Source organism: Phascolarctos cinereus, unplaced genomic scaffold (assembly GCF_003287225.1).
Source record: "Phascolarctos cinereus isolate Bilbo 61053 unplaced genomic scaffold, phaCin_HiC Scaffold_5;HRSCAF=322, whole genome shotgun sequence".
In the NCBI taxonomy this organism is placed as follows: Eukaryota; Metazoa; Chordata; class Mammalia; order Diprotodontia; family Phascolarctidae; genus Phascolarctos; species Phascolarctos cinereus.
In genome coordinates this window covers 312635854-312658542 of record NW_027555958.1, presented here as the reverse complement: position 1 = coordinate 312658542, position 22689 = coordinate 312635854, and the positions used below count along the sequence as shown (strand labels likewise).

The window sequence follows — 22689 nt, the reverse complement described above, 5'->3', positions numbered from 1 at the left end:
TGTGTGTGTGTGTATGTGTGTGTATTTGTGGTTGGGAATATTGACTGTAAGAATAAAGGTCCATAGGCTCATATATACATTCACAAGTCCTTAAGGCCATCCCATATATACTGATTGACATTTTATAGGTCCAGATTTTCCTTGTTGAAGTCTCTCATAGACACTCATGCTTGGTTGCTATTTAGATATATTCTCTAAGCCCATCCCATTAGGTAGAGAGGAAGTAAATAATTCTGTTTCTACCCCAATAATCCTTGAAGAAGTGGTTGTTTTGATTTTTTTTTAAATGAGTAAATGTGATTCTGCACTACTGGACTGCCACCTAGAGGCAGGAGGACATAAGAAGCAGCTTAATAAAGACAGCTGACTCTAGAAAGAGGACTCTATTTTTGTCATGCATTTTGGTCTTAGTGTGGTGTGCAATTTTGGATGAGTATTTCTGGGGCTGTTTTCATGATTCAGTAAATTCCTATTCCTGGACTACTTATCCTTCTATAGGACCAAGAATGAATTTGAGGCTAAAGTCTGGGACACTGGATAGCAAATCATAAGCTGAGGGCTAGAATCAAAGGGTTATAGAGTCAGGGCTAGAAGAGACCTTGTGTAATCCACCTCCTCATTCATAGATAGGGGAAGTGAAGCTCAGGGTGATGAACGGTGACTGAGGCAACACGGTATCATGGAGAGAATGTTGTATTTAGAATCAGTGGAACTGGGTTCAAATTCCACTTATTATCTGTATGACACTGGGAAAATCACTTCTCTAAAAGCTTCTCATCTAAAAGTTTTCTCATCTATAAAGTAAGAGGATTGGACTAGATGACCTCCAAATGACATCATGAAATGCCATGATGAAGGTCAGTTGGTCTTTCAACCTCTCTGTACCTCAGTTTGTACTGCTATGAAATGGAGACAAAACTACATGCCACTAAGTTGTAGCTTCAAATTGTTCAAAGTATGCCAAATGTAGTCATCTTCCATGCTCATCTTATGCCTCTGACTCTTCCAGGGTGCCATTTTAGGCAGGTGTTCACTTTTCTGTTTTTGGTGGCAGGTCATGGTTTTTCTCATGGGTGAGACCCTTCTATTGAGTTGGAGCAGTTTTGCTCCCATTTGAACTTGGCCTAGAAAGTGAATTGAAAATCCTGGAGAACAGATTGCCTTCCTCTATCCTAACCTTGTTCTAATTGGAACACTTTTTTGCAAAGAACAGAGCCAAGGGAAACACATTGTTGGATTCCAGCAAACAGGAAAAAAAGGAGGGAAGCTGGGGTTCAGTCAAGTGACCAGAGACACCACAGATCTCATTTTCAATTGTGTTTGTGAGATAGTTGTGGGTCTCTTTTTTGCCATGAGGCCAAATTTTTTCCCCTGGGTTTATAAGATCATAGATTTAGGGTTAGCAGAGTCCTGAGAGGTCATGGAATCCAAATTCTTTACTTTTACAGGTGAGGAAACTGAGGCAAACAGTGTTAAGTGACTTGCTCAAAGTCACACAGCTAGTAAGTGTCTCAGGCAGGATTTGAACCTAAGTCTGTCAGACTCAGACTCTAAGTCCAGCATTCTTTTCATTAAACTAGTTTGTGAGGTCTAATGGAGACAAAGAGCTTATGCAACCTCTTATCAGTCTAATCAGCATGTGATCACATCATTAGGGATTGTCCCATAGTGGAGGTCACAGAAGATAGGAGGCTCCTTAAGCCTGTGTTTTGGCTTCAGTCTTGGTGTAGAAGATTTGAACTTTTTTTTTTAATGAGGTTTAAATGTGCACTTGGGAGGGGGGTGTCTCACTATTTTCATGGAAAGTGAAGAAATCTCTGCAGCATCCAGGTAAGTAGGTCTAATGTTTCATCCAGCCCACTGCAGGGATGGCAGAGGCAACATCTGGATGAATAGTCTCCTTGTTTCTTCATACAGAATGCTGCTCAGTCTGCATTCTCGGTATTCAGCCCCATCGATTCTCCCTCCAAGCCCTCCCTTGCTGGTTCATTGGGATAGACGTTATTGAAGAATAAATTTCATAGTGACAAAGACGTCCCCTCCCCAACTTTTTTGTTTAATTCCACCTTCACAAGCCCATTTCTTTAAATTCTCTTCTTCCCTCAAAAGAGTAGCACACTCTTCATGAAAATGTTATTCTCTTAGACCCAGATCCCACTAAAACCAATTCGTCAAGTTTCTGGACAAAGTAGGGCTATGGATTCACCCAAAAAAGGAGATGAGCTTTTTAGTACAAGAGTTGTCCTATGTGCCTAGTGTAAGGAGGCTCTTTGGGTGGGAGATGTTTGAACTTTGGGAGCAAATAAATGGTTTCCAAATTATCCACCCTGCACAGTTTTTTAGGAGTCAAGTAAGCCGTTGTTTGGTTAACCCTTTGGAGCACTGCAGTGATGGAGTAGTGAACAATAACCCTTTGGTTATTGTTTCTTTTTTTGTCTTTGTATGCCCAGTGCTTGACATGGTACCCAGCTTCTTGATAGAGCTTGCACAAGGTGGTGTACCCACTCTTTTTTTTTCCTGGTGAGATAGAGGACCACCAGACTTTACCATTAGCTCCCCTCATGCCCTATAAGCCCCTGGCACTTTTATCAGACCTGAGGATTTTACCTGAGGTCCCTTGCCTTCCGCCTCTCTGAGGAATCTTTAGAATTTCAGGACCTTTTCCTCTGTTCTACAGCTAAGCGTTCTTTCATATGTTGTCTTTGCCAATCAAGTTGGGAGCTCCCTGAGAGGAGGGACTATCTCAAGTTTTTGGATTTGTATCCCCAGAGTTAAGCACATAGTAAGTGCTTAGCAAATGCCTGTTCATTCATGAATTTGTTAGAGAAAACATAAGCCCGTGGTTCCGAGCCAGTGTGGACATTAAATGTCACAGAGTGTTTACAGCCAAGTAAAGGCTTCTAGCTGGGCTTGACTCATTCCAGTGGAGCCATGGCTCGTACACAGAACTGTTTACAAAAAGATACACTTCTTGGGCTGTCTCAGCTGGCTCTGGTATTATTTACTTTATGAAATAGCGAAGTAATAGCTGACATTTAGATCATTCATTGAAGTTTGCAAAGCACTTTGCAGGCATTATCTCAGGTGGTCCTTACAACCACATGAGGTAGGTGCTATTATTATTCCTTTTTTTTAACATATGAGGAAACTGAGGCACATAAAGATTAAATCATGTACCCAGGGTTATATAGTTAACTTGAGGCAATGTTTAAATGAAAGGTGTTTTTTGTTTGTTTGTTTTGAGACTGAGTCTACCTATTTTGCCCAGGCTGGAAGTCCAGAGGCAGCACTGTTGATTGACTTGAAAGGTTTGACTTGCCTCTGTTTCCAATCTAGGATGATTGGCCCCCTCCTTAGGTAGCCTGGTGGCCCTTTGCTCCCAGGAACTCACTGTATTGGAGGCAAACAGTACAAACCCAAATGGCTTAGTTCACTGCAGCTTAGAAATCCCACACTTCATTGATCTACCAGGTTCAATCTCCCTCATAGCAGGGATTACAGTGATGCGCCTCCTCCCTTCAGGTTTCTGGGTCTTTCTAGTATCAAGTCCAGTACTCCATCTTGTGACGGATGATCAGTTAGATCTCTTTTTTATTCCAATCAGTATTAATCAGTTTAATATGATTCCATAGCGGTAGTGTTGTTAGCAAATAATTAGTATTATACTTGTCTATGTATTTAGTCAGTCTGGTTTTTCTTATCATTTAAACCATAAGCTGTAAGTTTACCTGCTTTTATAAAGTTCACTTGCTTAATCATACGAAGCTAACTAGAGGAGCTCCACCCTTTCTTCCTGCCAAGTAGGGGACCAAGCCCAGCATGGTAGCGATGACTCAAAGATAGGAAAAGTACCCCAGCTATTTTTGTTGTGCCTTTGCTCTTTATCACCCCTCTGTTGCCAACATAGGGAGATGGCCACAAGCATTGGCCAATGAGTGACACTGTTTGCTGGCCCATGGCCTATCCATCTACCAGTTCATTGGCCCATGTGGATGCTTTGACGCAATAATCAATAGCCCAGCCCGTGGGTCTGTCCATTGGCTCAGTAGGCCCTCCTGAAAGATCCAGACATGTCAGCCAATGAGATTTTTATGTAGACCCTCCTGGATGATCAGAGTCAAGGTCAACCAGTAAGACTGTATTTTACTTTGTCTCTTTTGCATTGTTTGTGTTTCAAGCACTATAAAACTAAGGCCCTGGAAGAAGGGGGGCATCTCAGATTATGAGGAAGATCTGGGGTCTTATCTTTACAGGGGGCCAGGTCCCTTTAATAAATGGTTATTGGCTTGGAGCTCTGCCTCAGTGGTTTTTCTTGCAGACTGGACATTTTTGGGCTCGCAATCTACTGTACCACACTACCCCAATAAAGGAAATTACAGAAAGACCATGGAACTGGAACAAAAAGAACAGGGTTTGAATCCTGGCCCTGCTTCTCACTGCCCATGCGATGCTGGCCCAGATGTTTAGTCCTGCTGAGCTTCCTTTATCCCCAAAATGAGGGGCTTGGCCTGGATAACCTCTGAGAGTCTTCTTTAGCCCTAAATCTATGATCCCCAAAATAGCTCATATGATACATGGCCACACCTACACACACACACACACACACACACACACACACACACAGATTCTTTTCTCCCTCACATGTCCCTTGCCTTCAAGTATCACTTGGTGAAATCACCAAGAGTGTTTAAAGTTCTGGATAAATTATTAGGTGGAGGCTCTTTCCCTGCAAGAATCAGTGTATACTAATTTAAAGCACCCTGTGATGTGCTGCTTTGCCTCTGTATGTGTCAAGACTGCTATTTTTTTTTTTGTGAGGCAATCAGGGTTAAGTGACTTGCCCAGAGTCACACAGCTAGGAAGTATTATGTGTCTGAGGCCAGATTTGAACTCAGGTCCTCCTGAATCCAGGGCTGGTCTCTATCCACTGAGCCACCTAGCTGCCCCAAGACTGCTATTTTCAAAGGGCTTGCACATGAAAACATATTAAGGATTTCAAAGTCAGTCTTCTTTCTCCACTTTCCTCATCTATAAGGCAAGTGGGTGAGATGCATGAGGAGAGTTCTAATATCCCTTCCGATGCTTGAGAAGAGCTTTTAAGGGTCTTTCTTGGCATTAAATTGATGCCCATTGGAGCAGCCTTAGATGAGCTCTGCCCTGAGTTTTACTTACAGTGTGGACTCTCTCTGGCACCCGTCTTCAGGAGGAGTCTTGCGATAGGCACGTTGTTGGTCATGATGGCGATGTCCAAGGGTGTCAAGCCCTCACTGTTGGGTGTGTTTAAGTCTAGCTCTTCGGTGGTGTACTGATACAGAAGGATCTGCACAGCATCCATGTCCTGCTGCTCCACAGCCTCAAACATCGCTTCATTGCCCTGGAAATTCTGAAGGTGGATAAAAACACAAGGTAAGTCAGCAGGGGAGAAGAGCTGCCTCCTCGATTTGAATCTCACTTCTACCTGTGTGAACTTGGACAAGTCCCTGAACTTCTCTGGGCCTTACCTTCCTCATTTGTAAAGTGGATTGGTTGCATTAGGTGAATTCTAATGCCCCTTCCAATGGTCAACCTAAGATCCTAAGTTATCACAATTTCTTAGGCTGGTCAACCTTTGTGGCATCATCATCATCATCATCATCATCATCATCATCATCATCATCATCATCATTGTTCAACATATAGTTATCTCTTCCTTGGAGGTTAGGGGCTCAGTTCCTCCCAATCTGGAAAATCCATGTAAAATGTTTTGACACTCCCCTCGTACTAGAGATGAAGTCTGAATTTTTTCTTTTTCATTTATGGGATGTTTACAATACCTTGTTGCAAAATTTGGGTTGATATTATACAATACTATACTTATAGTTTATGCATTTCTGAGTTTCTAAACTTTTTCTGTGTTGCCTGTGGCTTCCCCAAAACTCCTCCCAAATTCTCATTTAATTTCTTATGCTGACCCTTGATATATTGAAACAGTGATGGGGAAAGTTGCGATGTGGAAGGTATAACTGTAATATACAAGTAATATATAATTAATAATTGAATGTATCTTATGTATAATATGTATAGTAACTTATGTATAATATATAGTATAGTAATAATAGTAACTTATGTATGATATATAACTACAACTAATAATGACTGTAATGCATAACAAAATAACTAATATACAGTAATTGTTATTAAATTATATTATATCATATTGTATTGTGTTATTAATTTTATCAGTAATAAATATAACAAAAGTAATAAAAAATAAATAAATAAAAATGAAATAATAAAATAATAAAACAACTGCCATTTATGTATCTTAATATTATAGTATCCATATATTGTTAGATGAGGTCTTAGAGAATATCTAATCTAATCTCCTTTTGATGTGGGCATTAAAGCGCCACAAAGCTAAGTGTAGAATTCTGATTACAGATTTAGGTGGCAGTGGCTGTCTGAATGGGTAGCTCATGAGTTAACCATCAGCAATCAATAAATCAAAAAGTATTTATTAACAGACCATTATATACCAGTACTATGCTAGGAATACAAATATAATAATTGAAGCAACCCCTGTTCGCCAGAAGCTTATATTTTAAAGCAGAAGACATTAAGTACGTATGTAATTACATACAAAATAAATATAAGGAGAATAAATGCAAATAGATACAAAGTAGATAAATTCAGGGTTATTTGAAAGGAAGGACGCTATCAGTTGAGGGAATCAGGAAAAGTTTCATTGTGGTGCTTGGGTTGCATCTTGAAGGAAGAAAGGTGAAAGCAACGGAGATGCTTGGTGAAGCAAAGGAAAGGAGGAAGTTTTTTCCAGGCATGGGGCACAGCCATTGCAAAGGTGTGGAGATGAGAGATGGAGCCTTATGTGTGAAGAACAGAGAAAAGAGCTTCAATTATCTCAACTGAAAATGAGGGCGGTTGGCATAGATAACCTCTAAGCTGTCTTCCAGCTCTAGAGCTATAAGCCTAGGAAAGGGGGAACAGAGGGTATGAAGAAGCACGTAGTTGAGCTGGATTGAAGAAGGTGGGAAGGGAAGTGATGTTCAATGGGGCTGGAAAGCTTGAGGCCATGTTGTGAGGGTCTTTAAAAGCTAAACAGAAGAGTTTATATTTGATCCTAGAAGCCTTAGAAAGCCACTGGAGCTGTTTGAGTCAAGGAGTTGACATAATCATATCTGGGCTCAAGGGAAATTACTTTGGCACTAATCAGAAGGATGGACTAGAGCAATGAGAAACTTGAACCAGGGAGGCCAATTAGGAGTCTGTTGCAATAGTATCTGAGAAGTGATGAACACCTGGACCAAGATGGTTCCTGTTTGAGGTGAGAGAAGAAGTTGGATATGAGTGATGTTGTAGAGGAAAAGAATGGCATCTGCTTAGACAATGTTGTCTCCTGGAAGAAGTTCTTAGAGAGTTTGTCATTCAGTTCAACAAGGGTTAGACACTTACTAATTATAGGACACTGCTGGGACACAGAGACACATACAAAAGTATTCCTTGCCCTCAAGGAGCTTACATGCTATTGGAAGAAATAGGATGTATATAGATAGGTAATTTTTTTAGCTTTATTTATCTTTAATTTATGGAATAAAACGAGCATTTCCATAATACAGTATAATAAAATGATGATTGCACATGAAACTGCAAATAAAAAAAGGAAAAAAATAAATTTACATATAGGTAAATATGACATATGTGGAAACTAATTTCATAGGGAGAGGAGAATATTAAACCCTGGGGGATGAGAACAGACATCACAGAGAGCATGGCATTTAATTTAAGAGGCAGAAGTAAGAATAGAGAACATTTCAAGTGAAGGAAATAGGTCATGAAAAGGGTTGGAGGTAGGAAACAATGAATAGATCAGTTTGACTGGAATCCAGAGTGCATGAAGGGGAGTAACTGGATTGAATAGTTGGATGCTAATTGTGAGGGGCCTTAAATGCACAATAGAGGAGTTTGTAGGTGACTAGGTAGTCCACTGAGCAAAGCATTGGACTTGAAGTCAGGAAGATTTGAGTTCAAATACTGTAGCAAACATTTACTAGTAGTGTGATCCTGGACAAGTCACTTAACTTCTGTCTTCTTCAGTTTCCTCATCTCTAAAATGGGGATGATAATAGTATCTACTTCCCATGGTTATTGTGAGGATCAAACGAGATGCACTTGGCATAGTGCTTGGTACATATTATGAACACTAGTTATGATGATGATGATGATGAAGATGATGATGATGATGATGATGATGATGGCAGGAGCACAATTAGAAGGCTATTGTACTAGTATGGGTGGGAAGTAGTAAGAACCTGAAAGACGATTGTGGCCACACGTGGGGAGTAATGGAGGCAGACAGAAGAGACATTGTAGAGATATAATCAACCTGACTTGGCAATGGACTTGGAAATCTCTCAGATAGACATTTCTTTGAACTTAGAAGGAAAAAAAAAACAGAAATGGAATTGAACAATTAAGCTGACGTCATTTCCAAGAAATGCTCCTTCCTTGACCAATGATGAAACAAAGCAGACAGTGGGGTGTAGCAGAATAAGCAGTGGGCTTGCAGTGAGAAGCTACAAGTGCTGGCTACGTTAGCTGATCAAGTGGTGTGAAGTCAGAATAGTCACCTTGACTATCTCAGTCTCATCTTCCCTACCTGCAAATGGGGATGAGGACACCTGGACCCTCAACAGGGTTCTCCTGAAGCTTCAATGAACTTTTGCTGTTCAGTCATTCTGTTCCCTTTGTGACCCCGCTGGGGTCACTGAGTTTGCATGTGACTGAAAAGACTGAACAGTAATAACAACAAATTCTATTTTTACTTCTTTTGCTAAATATCTCTTAACAATATTTTATCCTGGTTCCAACTTGAGCTCTGGGTCAGGTATTTGACACCTCCAGATGAGATGATCCCTCAGGTCCCTTCTAGCTGGAAATTTATGAGCCTAATATTATCTCTTTGTCCTGGTGGGGCAGAGTAATGTGGTAGATTCAAGTTCAAAAGGGAATAGTCATGGAATTTACCTCAGGCAATTTTTATTTTTTGTCTCATTAAAAATCTCTTCTCCTTTGATTGCTATAGGGTGAGAACATGTTTGATGCACAATTGAAGCTTGGGAAAGAAAACAACAATGAGCAGGTATAAAAGTCTGTTGATGACAACGAGCTAAGGAATAAAGTTATTTTGGAAGGACCAAAGAGCTGCTCTGATGCCTCCTCATGGCTGCATTTGTGAAGCCTCTGCCAACAGAACGTAATCTGCAAAGATTCCGAGTACAGCTGGGTAACAGACTGTGGTCAGCTGTCTAAGGACCAATCCTGCTACACATTGAGAGAGGCTTATCACCATAAGGCAATGCATTTTTGGCTCTTTGTGATCCATGAAACAGATAAAACCAGAAATTGGACCTTCGTCTGTTATGACTCCCTTCTACTTCTGCGGGGTACTGGGAAAGTGTTTATGGTATGCTAGAAAAGGCATTGAACTTGGAGCACTAGTGTTGGAGACATGGGACGTGAATTTAAATCCTGATTCTGATACTTGTTAATTGTATGACTCAGAGAAACCATTTCTTTTCCTTGGGCTTCAATTTTCTTATCTGCCAAAGGTCTCTTCCAGCTCTAAAGCTATTATGCTATGAAAGGCAGAGGGGCAGAGGACAGAAGCATGCAGCTTATAGACTATAAATGTTAATGAAAAAATTGACTTTCAGCTGCTCATTTTGTGGAGTGGAAACATTGAGGTCTTTGAAGTATAAATGATGAAAGCATCCAAATTGGCCAGCCCTCCCTGCCAAACTAGAATGACTTTAAGTATGACCCAAGGATGGCCTATATGTCATTGGTAGACCTTATTGTTCAGTCATTTGTGACTCCATTTGAGGTTTTCTTGGCAAGGATAATGGAGTGATTTGCCATATTTTCTCCAGCACATTTTACAGATGAGAAAAGTGACGCAAACAAGGTTAAGTGACTTTCCCAGGATCAAACAGCTAGTAAGTGTCTGAGGTCAGATTTGAATTCAGGAAGACAAGTCTTCCTGACTCCAGACCCAGCGTTCTATTCAAGGAGACACTTAGCAGCTCTCTCAGAGTTACATAGGCAGTATGTGGCCAAGTCATAATTTGAACTTGGATTCTCTGACTCCAAATCTAGTATTTTTTTTCTCTAATGTATTTTTCTGCATCCTTAACTGAATTATTGAAGACAGTTGGTACCATCATTGTCCCATAGTTAATTATGGGATAAGATATTGGCAAGACAGAATTAAATCCATATCTGTAGTCTAGCTCCACAGGAAACCAGAAAAATTATAAAAGTTACAGCTCAATGAAAGAACAACTCAAGGGTTCTCTGTGCTATGGTGAATAAAGGAGCTGATTTCATCATATGCCGAGAGACAACAAGAAATCTTTCATGAGATGTTAGGGAATCTTGCCATGCAATTGCAGATAAAGCAGCAGCAGCAACAACACCAGACACCCCCCCCCACCTCACCCCCCAAAAGCATTTATTAAGTGTCTACTATGAGACCCATGGAGGAAGCTAAGTGAGGCAGTACATACAGCACCAGGCCTAGAATCAGAAAGACCTGAGTTTAAATATGACCTCAGACTCTTACTGATTGTGTGACCCTGGCAAATCACTTAACCCTGTTTGTCTCAGTTTCTTCATCTGTAAAATGAGCTGGAGAAGGAAATGGCAAACCACTACAATATCTTTGCCAAGAAAACCCCAAATGGGATCAAGAAGAGTTGGACATGACTGATAATGACTGAACAAGCAAACGTGAGCCCTATTGCTAGTACTTGGCAGCTAGGAGGTATAGTGAATAAAGTGCTGGGTTTGGAAGCAGAAGAGCCAAAATTCAAGTCCTGCCTATGACACTAACTAGCTGTGTGACCCTGGGCAAGAAACTCTCTCAGCCTGTTTCCTCACCTACAAAATAGGGATAATAATAGCACCTAATCAGAGGATTATTATGAGGATCAAATGAGATCATCCAGCAATTGCCAAACTTTTCAGTCTTAGCACTGTTTACACTCTAAACTCCCCAAAGAGTTTTTGTTTATACAGATGATATCAATATTTACTGAATTAGTAATGAAAACATCTTAGAATCATGAAAATGGTTTTGAGCTTGCATATCCCCCTAAAGGGTCTTAGGGACCCAGGGGTCTATGGACTGTACTTTGAGAACCATTGATTTGTGCAAAAGCCTTTACAAACCTTAAAGTGTTATTTTTATTGTTGGTTGTGGTTGTGGTTGTGGTTGTGGCTGTGGTTGTTACTTAGGCCAATCCAAATTTTCATTTGAGAACAGCATGGCATATTACTAAATAATGGGGATTAAACAGACAAAAAGGAAAGAGTCCCTGCCCTCAAGGAACTTACATTCATCTGGGATGTGGGGGAACAGCATATGCAATGACAGGCAAATAGAAAATGTATATAAAATTAATACAAAAAAAATTACAGGTTAGAATGAGCATTAACAACTAGTGGCATAAGAAATTCAATGTAAAGGCAAACACAGAAGAAGACAGTGAAAAACAAATTGGAAAATATCATGAGATTAAGAAACTAAAGAAGGCAAAAGCTTGCAGACTACTCCAAACTTTCAGGCCTATAGATCATGAATACTTTCTTCAAGAAGTTAGTTGAAAGGAGGTGGATGTGGTGAGAAAATGTAAACAACATAAAAAAATCAGATGGACAATATCTTAAGAGATAGGGAGCAACAGGTTTCTACCTGCCAGGTCAGATCATTGGTTAAGGAAAATATCAGAACCATCATTAAATTAGAAGAAAGGATGCATATAAGAAGGTACTTACTATATTTTAAGAAAACAGTTGCAATTCAACCTGTTTAAGCAATATGGAAGCTCCACAAAAAATGAAGATTTTGACTCTGTATCTATAGCTCTTGAAGAAGTAAAAGTAACACAAAGCAGCTGGCCCAAGATGGCCAAGAAGGCCCAGAAACTATTTAGCCAGTTAACTCTTGACCTTTAAGACAACTAAAAATTATGTGGCAGCCAAGAACATACATGTTTAAATTACAAACTTATTTAAAAAACCTTCAAGAAGAGGATTACAAGCAATAATCCTCACAGTATAGAAATGAATGAGGCAGCTAGGTGGCTCAGTGGATAGAGCACTGGGTCTGGAGTCAGGAAGACCTGAGTTCAGACCCAGCCTTGGACACTGCCTAGCTGTGTGACCCTGGACAAGTCACTTAACCTCTGATTGCCTGACAAAATGGATCCACTGGCAAAGGAAATGGCAAACCCCTCCAGTATCTCTGCCAAGAAAAGCCCAAATGGGGTCCCAAATCATTGGACATGACTGAAATGACTGAGCAACAACAAACAGAAATAAATAGTTGAGGGGAAAATGAGCCTGCAGAAAGCTTGAGGGGAGGAGGATTACCCTGAGCACATTTGTAAGTGAATCAGGAAAGAAGCATATAAATGGAAGAAGAACTGCTAGTGTTTCTATGTAGTAATTATTATTTTTTTAACTAATTAATTAATTTTTAGTTTTCAACATTCACTTCCATAAGATTTTGAGTTTTAAATTTTCTCCCCCTCTCCTTCCTCTTCCTTCCCTAGGACAGAGTGCAAACTGATATAGGCTCTACATATACATTCCTATTAAACATATTTTCACATTAGTCATGCTGTAATGAATTAGAACCAATAAGAGGAACCAAAAGAAAGAAGGAAAAAAAAAAGAACAAACAGTATGCTTCAATCTGCATTCAGAATCCACAGTTCTTTCTCTGGGTGTGGATAGCATTTTCCCTCATGAGACTTTTGCAGATGTCTTAGATCCTTCCATTGCTGAGAAGAGCTAAGTCTATCAAAGTTAGTCATCGTACAACATGACTGTTAGTGTGTACAATGTTCTGGTCCTGCTCACTTCACTCAGCATCAGTCCTCTATGTAGTAATTCTTTTAATCATTGGTGATAATGGAATTACCACATTTGAACTTGACATCTTGGGATCTAATGCACTTTATAAGGGAGCAGCATTAGCAAATAAGATGATGTAGTTGGGAAGATGGGATAGATGTGAAAGAAATCTGTTCAAGAGAAGAAACTAATTGAAAGGTACTTAGGCACCAATTTTTAAGGTGTCAAATAATTTCAAAATGGAAAAGATCATTTTTTACAAAAAACAAAAGCAAACCCACAGCTGAGAAGATATCACCAACTACCGATTCACGTACCTACCTTCTCTTCTGCATAAAATCTTAATCAGAATAGCTTGTGTGTACATGCACTAAGGGTATCCATAATGATAACTTGAGAAAGAAATGAGAGACTTTTGCAGCCATTTTTCTATATTTTCATAGTCATGCAACTGAGGAATATGGTATGTAAAAGTTTTCACAAGATCTATTTTTGTTTTTAAAAAAGAGATTAAACTTGTGAGATTGTAAAACAGCCATTAAGGTTCTTCTTAGACAGGATGCCTCACATACATTAAAATCACTCAAGATTGTATGAAAGATGTAACCACTTTATGAAGATAACTTTGTTCAGTGCTCTACTGAGTATCAACACCAAGTGAGGCATAAAATAATCATCTAGTGTTTAAGTATTTATTAGTTGCCAGACATTGTACTAGGTGTTATGGATACAAAGGAGAAGAGAAAGGTATGTGTTTCCCTCATGTATTTTCCAGTGTTGCAGGATGTTTTATGCAAAATCAGAATAGGGGAGGTATTGTCTATAACAAGTTTTTCCAAATGCTCCTGTTTGCAGAAGGCATTGGGCTGATTGCATCAAGCCTCAAATTAAAAAAAAAAAGATATCAAGGATTTACTAAAAGCCTACTATATGCCAGGCATTGGGATAAGCACTTTACAAACCTCATTTTATCCTCATAACAATCCTGGGATAGGTGCCTTTATCATCTCCATTATACAATGGAAGAAACTTAGGCAGACAGAAATTGAGTTAACTTGTCCAGGGTCACACAGCTAGTAAATGTCTGAGTTCACATTTGAACTCAGGACTTTGACTCTTTTTTTCCACTGCTTGAATCCACTGTGCAACCCTTGAAACACTACAGAACCTCCTTCTTGCAAGGTCTCAGGACCATAAATGAGAACTAGAAGGAAACATATGAATCCAACCTCATAATTTTTACATTATTCAAAAGGCCAGTTAAAGTAATCGTGGAAGACAAGTACTTAAGAAGTTAGAAACAGAAAATCATAGATTTACAATCTTAATAGTCCTTAAGACAGTCTGGCACAACCTTTAATTTTACAGATGAGAAAATTGTGGCCTGGAGAGGCTAAATGAGTCATAGAAGATTATACAGCTAGAAGTGAGAAGCAAAGTCAAGATCTGATTCCATATCAACCAATCAGTAGACAAACAGGTTTAGATACTTCCAATGGTCCAGATACCATATTAGGTAATGAGGATACCAAGACAAAAGTGAAAACAATACCTGCTTTCAAGAAGCTTACATTCAGTGTACATGTATAAGAAATAAAAAAGAAGATAAGTCAGTCAGTTAGCTCTTATTAAGTACATAGAATGTGACAGGCACTGCTAAGCACTGGGGTTACAAAAAGGCAAAAAGACAGTCTCATAGTCACTGCTGCCTTTCAAGGAAAAACAAAGTGGGAAAAAATGTGTACTATGATAAAAATACATATGTATTTATATATTAATTTTATGTACTATATATTTATAGATCTATAGTCTCTCTCTGTCTCTCTTTCTCTCTCTCTCTCTCTCTCTCTCTCTCTCTCTCTCTCTCTCTCTCTCTCGTAGTATGGCAATCCATTTAGTATTTTGGACAAACATTATAGATGGAAAATAGACTTACCATTCTCCTTTAAAGCTAGTACTTTCCTTCTGTTGATTAGATCCAATTTATCCTGCACATATCTTGTTTGTACATTTGCATGCTAAGTCTGCCTTCCATTAGATTGTGAGTTCCTTGAGAGTAGGAACTGCCTATTAGCCTTTCTTTGTATCTCAGCCCTTAGCACAATGTCTGGTACATCATAAATACTTAATAAATGCTTTATTTATCTGGTATATATTGTGTTTCTACATATTTGTAAGTTGTCTCTCCATTAGACTGTGAGCTCTTTGGGAACAGGGACTGCCTTTTGCCTTTCTTTATATTCCCAGTGCTTACACAGTGCCTGGCACACATTAAGGGCTTAAGAAATGCTTGGTGACTGACTAGACTGCATTTGTGAAGCTACTTTCAAAATGACCTAAAGCTATGTTTTCTACAGAAGATTCCTAAAAAAATAGGATTTTCCCAGTGATGCTACATATTGGGTGAATCATAGAATTTTATGGTCTCATAAACACCAAAATGGCAAATGACTCAAAGGGCAATGTAAAAATTAGTTGGTGCGTCAGTAGACTGAAGCATATTCTACAATGTCTTGAATGCAAGAACTTATGTGGAAGTCATAATATCACTGGGAAAGGGGGTAGAGACCTTAGAGAACATTTCATCCAGAGTTTTAGAGATCAACAGTAACAATACGACCAAAAAAAGAGATAGGGAGGCCACGTATCAAGAGTGAAGGATAACAGATGGACAGCCCAAGAGCTGTGCTGGTAAGATCACAATATTAAAAGAATCACAAGAAGGTCTCTTACACATTGATTAAAATCCTTTCTGGAAGAGGAGCAGAAAGACGAAGAGCTATGCAGAACAAGAAGTATAGGAAGATTACAATCTATACCATTAGAACAAGTGTCTGCATGGATTAGATTATTGAACCAACTGTTGATGAAGGAGCGTAGTGCTTCAGATTCAAGTGTGGCAGTGAAGTACATCAGTAGCCCAATGTTTAACTGGGACAGTTTTAAGTTTTAGGCTCATGTAAAATCAGTTGCCCCTTTCAAATGGCTTGCCATACATAGGGCAGGTTGGTGTAGATGGAGACCGAGGAATATGTGGCAATGTTGCACAGCTGCTTGTTTTGACATTGAGGATGGGGGAATAAAGAGACTTTTGCTTCAGAGATAATTGCCCGCTGTGAGACACGAGACACTAGGCTAAATATCACACAGAAGGTCTCTGCCAAAATTGAGATTCAGCTACAATTCAATTACAACCAAGTCTTCCTTTAAGATAAATTAGGCTTGAGAAAACAAATTGGTTTAAAGCTTAAAGCTCACTCAGCATTGGGCTCTGGTGGAATGAACCCTGGGACTGGCATCTAATGGATTCAAAGCCACTTTTATGCCCTTAGGCAAATCACTTAACCTCTCTGGGCCTCAGTTTCCTCATCTTTAAATGAGGGGATTGGAACTAGATGGCCTTTAATGTCTCTTTCAGCTTGAAAGATATGACCCTGTAGTTTTATTTTAAAAGTTATTTCTTAAGCACCTACTATGTGCCAGGTAGTGTGCCGAATACTTTCTATACATTTTCTCATTTATCCTTCTAACAACTCTGAGAGATAAGTGATATTCTTATATGTATTTTACAGTAGAGAAAAGTGATGCAAAAGGAAGTTAGGTGACATGCCCAGGGTCACATAACTAGTAAAACCTTTGAGGCTGAATGTCAGCTCAGGCCTCCCTGATACCAGGTCCAGCACTCTATCTTCTGCTTCGCCTAATTGCCAAATTATTTCATGCTCTTTAGCATTCATTGATTTTTCTATTTTCTCCCATGCCATGTGTACTCTGATTCAGGTTACCCACACATAATTTCCACACCTAGGCATTAGCTTGCAAAAACCAGCAGGTTTCCACCTGATACATAGCCCACATCTGTGCCACTTATCTGCTTGGAGCTTTTAACAAAATCCTCTATAATTGAGGAAATATGGCTTCCTTCGGGGAACCAGTTTAAAACGCCATTTTGTAATAGTCAAACAGTGTTTCCAGAAGCCTGACAGTGAAATGAAGACCCAGAGGCAGCTGAAGCATCAGCAGGTAACAAAAAGTTGGTATCTTCTGCCTTTACTCCCTCTACTTGCTTAGGGTTGGGTTTATCATGTATGTGATTGACAAATCACAAAAGCTAACCCATTCTAGAACCTCTAGGATCCCAAGCAAAATAACCAAGAACTCCCAACTGAGAACATAAGCAAGAGATGTATTACCACAGATGTCTTTCTAAGGCTGAGTCGGTCAGTTCTTGCTCTAAAGTATGCCTCATCAAAAGAAGAATGACTCCCCTTGAATTTTTCAGAAAGATTTCGATAGAGGCGTTTGGCAGCATTAGGAGAAGATGGAGCACTGTTCTTTTTAGTCTGAGAAAGATGTAGATTCTGCATTTGCTGGGTCATTTTCACGTGGCTGGTCCTAGGGGAAGGAAACAATATAACACTTCATTTTCACCTTTTAAGCTTGTAAAGAATTTTTTTTTAAAAAGCTCTTTCATTTGCTATGTGGTTTTAAAATCAGTCTTACAGTACTACTATCTAATGTATATTTAGCACGCAGATTTACATATACATATATGTACACATGTATATGCCTTTCATGCTTCTCTATGTCAAGGTAACAAGTGATTGACCCCATTTGAGCCCTTCTTTTTTTTTCTGAAGACTAAAGAATGTTAAAATAATTACTGTAACAGCCTGGTCTCTATTAGTGCAAACAATGATTTCCATGAAGTAGGATGTGGATATATTTGAATTCCCACTATTTGAAATTATAATTATGTAGTATATTGTCATTGGTTCCAGCCCAATGTGAATTCAGTGTGAATTCCAATAATGAAAACACTTCACAGGATTCATTATTTGTGTTAATTGGTACCTAGGTGTACCTATTAACTATAGCATTATAACTATGCACCTAGACACTATAACTACGTAACTATGTACACATGTAACTATAACATTTTGATGATCTCTCAGTTTAGTAATCCAGTCAAAGAAGGACATAAGATTAGACTTTGTTCCTTCAGAAGCCTGTCATGGTCTGTTACCCTTTCTAGCTATTCACTAACCACCCTTTTAATGATGTTTTAGATTTTGCCAGGAATTGAGGTCAAGCTCATTACTCTATCTTGACTCTCTTTTTACCTTTCTGGAAGCTCCTTCTCTCTTGGTCCTTTCTACACACATGATACCCACATCTGTAGTTCTAGCCCCGATTAATTTCTTGAACTTCAGGCCAACATTTTCCACTGTCTGCTTTTAAACTTGAATGTCATACTATTATCTCAGACTCAACTTGCCATATCATAGCATCATGGATTTAGTGCTGGAAGAAAGCATAGAAATAACATTCTAAAATGACCTTTAAGGTCCATTCCAGCTCAAAATCTATTGTATTCTGGTGCTATATGAGGTCTCTTCTACCTAAGGAATCTTATGACAATGTGAGCCCATTGAGTAGAGAAGGACCAGCACGATTATAGATACAGGCAGGGTAAGGTATAGAGAGGAAATACAGTAACAACAACAACAACGACAATGCTGTCCTGGGAGTTGGAAGGCTTGGGTTTCATTTCTGGCTCTGCAATTAATTGGCTTATGATGTTGGATAGGTCATTTTGGCTTTCCAGGGTTCAGAGTCTTTCTCTATAAAATGATGACTTTAGCTACAATAATCTTTAAGGTCCACTCTGTGATAATGATATTACCCAAATCAGACAATTAGCTGAGGAATCAGGAATAGTGTCCCTGACTCCCTGCCAATTGATCTAGTAACTGAGTCATATAAAAGCTAGCTAGCATTATATAAATACTAATAATAGCTAGAATTTACATGGTTTTAAGGTTTGCAAAAACATTTTACAAATATTACCTCATTTGATCCTCATAAAAATCCTTCGAGGTATGGGCCTCATTTTACAGATGATGAAACTGAGGCAGACAGAGGTTAACTAACTTGCCCAGGGTCAAACAGCTAACAAGTATCTGAGGGCAAATTTGAACTCAAATCTTCCTGACCTCAGCGTTAGCGTTCTATCCATTGGGCCACTGAGTTGCCAAGACCATCCAATCTTCCTTCATTTATCACAGAATTTTCAAGTTGGAAAGGACTTCTCCAAGGTCATTTAGTTCCACACCTAGAAAAAAATTCGCCCTGCAAGAGGGAAGTCATCCAGCCTTTGTCTGAAGACATTCAGTGAGGGGGATACTACTATTGCCTATGGCATTCCAGCTTTGAATAGTTTTAATAAATTAAATGTAAGGTTTTTCCTTAAATTAAGCATAAAGTTGCCTCTTTGATGTCAAACGGAATGTCTAATCCCTTTTCCAGGTGATGTCCTTTCAAGTACCTTTCAAGTACCTGGAGACAGATATCTATGTCTTTCCTGAATCTTCTCTTCTCTAAGCTAAACATTCTCAGTTCCTTCAATACATCCATATGAATGGATGAATGAAGCAGCTATTAAATACTCACTATGTTCAAATCACTTTGCTAAATGCTGGAGATACACATAGAAAAGTAAGACAGTCCTTGCTCTCAAGCAGCTTGCCGTTCTGATAAGCTGATATATGGAAGGTTTCACCTACAAGTCAGATGGAAAGGTCTCACGGTTCTTAGGGTTCAGCGTTAAAGCAGAGGGTATTGCCTCTTCTTTAGTGTTGTTTTCACTGATATTGAGACATTTGACAATGCTAAGCACTTTGGTGGCAAGAACTTTGTTTTTAAGGTCTTCAGTAGCTATGGCTACAGAATCCCTAGGAGCAATCACCAAGCTTCTAAAGTCACCTTGTATGAACTTAAGGCCTGTCTCCATCCTAGATGCCATTCTCTGGAGATTCTCCAGGTTATTAATCACTTATTAAGTTTCCATCATTTCTGGAACTTTCATATCAAAATGGAGAATGGCATAGCCCTTATGATCAACAGTGCATGGATCCCAGGGTGCTATACAAAGTTTTGCCTCTCTTATGCAAGTCAACCCAAATTTCCCAACTTCAGTTCCTAACCCATTGTGAGAAATATGTTGTTCTCTGTTTCTAGGTAATTTATCTTTTGTCCTAGTCAGAATTAATAGTCACGACTTTGTCTTAATAGCCAAGTGGTATACTACAGAGAGAATATACCAAATGAAACCTTCAACTCTACATGACATTTATATGGATTCAGACCTAGAAGTATTAGCACAAGAGAGCTGGATTGATGGTTCCATAAAACATAGGAATAGCAGTTCAAACGAAAGTCCATGATAAAAAGGGGAAAGAAGAAGCAATTGTTTTTCCACATCCCTTTTTCCTTCCATAGAAATGAGCTCCTATCTGTTTTTAAAGGTGAAGGAATTAAGCTGGGTCATTCTTGTGGCCATTCATGGTGCCCAGTTCAGGAATATGATTAGTATTAAAGACAAATGGTGCAGCCCACAGCCACATTAGTGGCCTGCCACACATCCCAGAAGGGCAGCGGTCCCCACTCTATCTATATTCAGTGAATCCCTCTGATATCTGTGTGAATGAAAAAAAAATTCACATTCAAGAATATTTACCTTATGATATTAGAGAACCAAGGTAGTGATTTGCCCACATGCATCTGTTGTGTTGCTGTTATCCTGGGGAAAAAGCATGTTGAAACATTACCAGGTTCCTAGCACTAGGTCTGCTCAGACAATTCTGTTCCTGATCACCTAGGATCGTTTAAATGCTGGCATTCTGGCCTCCATACTCAGCTGACAAACCAGAGTCAGGGAAGTAGTTGTTTGCTCAGACCGGCATTGGTCCTTTTCAGCATTCTGGGACCCACCAGTTAATCTGATCCAACAGGTATTTGACAGGTGCTTTGGGAGCAGACTGGGAAATGACAGGGAATGGTAAAACCAAGGGTGGCAGTAATCTGTTTTGATTCTCAAAGGCAACAACACAGAGTGTTCTAATGCTTGCTGCTCCCAATAATTAAAAAAAATGCATGGATTTCCTCCTTCTTGTGCCCCAGTATATCTGTGTAGAAATGTTCGTGTCCCTGAAGAGCAGTGTTTGTGTGTGCGTGTGTGTGTGCGTGTGCCCTGCATATATCACCCCCAGCTAATTCTTTAGAAGATGCACAGATCACATCATTAAACATGCATCACACATTTTTAAAAAAACGACGACCCAGCAAGCTCCATGTTCAACATGATGGGAGAAGGTAATAGGATTTACTTACCAGTTTAGCTTGGATGAGGCAGAAGAGGAACAAGTTGTTGGTAATTGTCCAGCGTCTTCATTCAATAAATCACATTGGTTTTGCTTTCGCCTCTGGCTTAGTCTCTGTGCAAAGCAAGTGAACCTCCTTCCTATTCTGCATGAAGAATCAGAAACAAACAGGCTCACTACCGTGGAGCACAAGTCCACGATTATTGAGGTACTCTCAAAGCAAAACAAAAGAGCAAATGATGCAGAGAGCGAGGTGGGGAGAGAGAGAGAAAGAGAGAGAGAGAGAGAGAGAGAGAGAGAGAGAGAGAGAGAGAGAGAGAGAGAGAGAGAGAGAGAGAGAGAGAGAGAGAGAGAGAGAGTCAAACAGTTTGGCTCAGACTCTAGGTGTATTGTCAGGACTGCGGCTCTGAGAAGAGTTGATTTCTAAGGCTCTTGTTCATGTAGTCAAGAGATGCCATGACTTCGATGCATGCTTCACCTATTGTATCTGTGAGAATTGGCCCGGAAAGTGTGCAAGGACCAAAAGGGATCAGTGAAGGCAAGAATGAATTGTAGTTGATTGTCACTCAGGGTGAGCATGAAGGCAGCCAAGCAGCATGTTATCTCTGTGCTAAATTAACAGTAGGGAAGGAAAATCATTCACAGGTTGTGATTGCATCCTATAATTCAGGGCTTCTGATGAGCTGTGGCTTCTCTGGGGCCAAGTAGCCCCACTGACCTCTATGACAGCCTGAGGCCAGAGTCCCATAGCCATAAGCCATATCCCCAGCCAAGGAAGACCTGCACTGTCACCTGGCAGCTCCCAGCATGAGTAGGGAATAACCTTAAGAAGGACAGACAGCACACTCCAGCCAGTGCTACTCAAATGATGCTTAAGTTTCTGCAACAGCTGGTCCTGAGGAAGTGATTGGTATGCATGGCTTACGACACATTCCTGTAGAGAATATGGACTATTTCAGGAGGAGGGTTCCCTGATGCTTCAATGAAAGAAGCAACATATGGAAATACCTGACTTCCCACACAGCCCAGCCTTGTGGTTTGCAAGTTTAGCCAGGAACCTGCACTGCATTCCCTAGAAAGCTGCAAACAGGAGCATCCTTCCCATTTTCCCTAAGATAAAATGGGAGAGGAGCAAAGAGGGTCACCTGTAGTTTTTGAGTCACATTACTCATTTAGTTCATGCAAACATACATGCACGCATGCACACACACATTCACACACACACCACACACACACACACACACACACAACAGATATCCCTAGCAACAGCATAAAATTAGGCATCTCTCAAGCTCTCCATTCAGACTTTATCTCTGCCTACTGAATGCTATGCTGCTTATACTGATGCAATGCCTTTGGAAACCATGTTCAACATTCTTAATTGAAATAACTTTGGTCTTCATTCACCTGGAGCCAAATCAGCCACCAAACACTGAACCCAATGCTTCAACAAAGCTGGAGAAAGTTACCTGGTGGAAAGCAGCCACCCTACAGGGCTAATCGATGGAACCAGCAGTCAGCAAAGGCAGAGAAAGCCCTTCTAAGCTTTCTGAAAATGCCTTCCTTGCTTTCTGGGGACAGCATGGAACACCGACAGGCTCCCCTTGGGGAA

General features: G+C 39.8%; 1 protein-coding gene across 1 annotated transcript in view; it reads right to left on the bottom strand.

Moving 5' to 3' along the window:
- Window positions 1-21469, bottom strand: part of ANKFN1 (ankyrin repeat and fibronectin type III domain containing 1) — a 186596-nt gene extending 165127 nt beyond the window's left edge. Inside the window, exons 1-3 of the mRNA XM_078156084.1 lie at window positions 21088-21469; window positions 17109-17310; window positions 5173-5383 (exon numbers count right to left, since the gene is read on the bottom strand). Of these exons, the coding sequence (XP_078012210.1) occupies window positions 5173-5383; window positions 17109-17294 (397 nt within the window). The 5' untranslated portion in view covers window positions 17295-17310; window positions 21088-21469. The remainder of the gene's footprint in view (window positions 1-5172; window positions 5384-17108; window positions 17311-21087) is intronic.
- Window positions 21470-22689: the final 1220 nt, after the last annotated feature.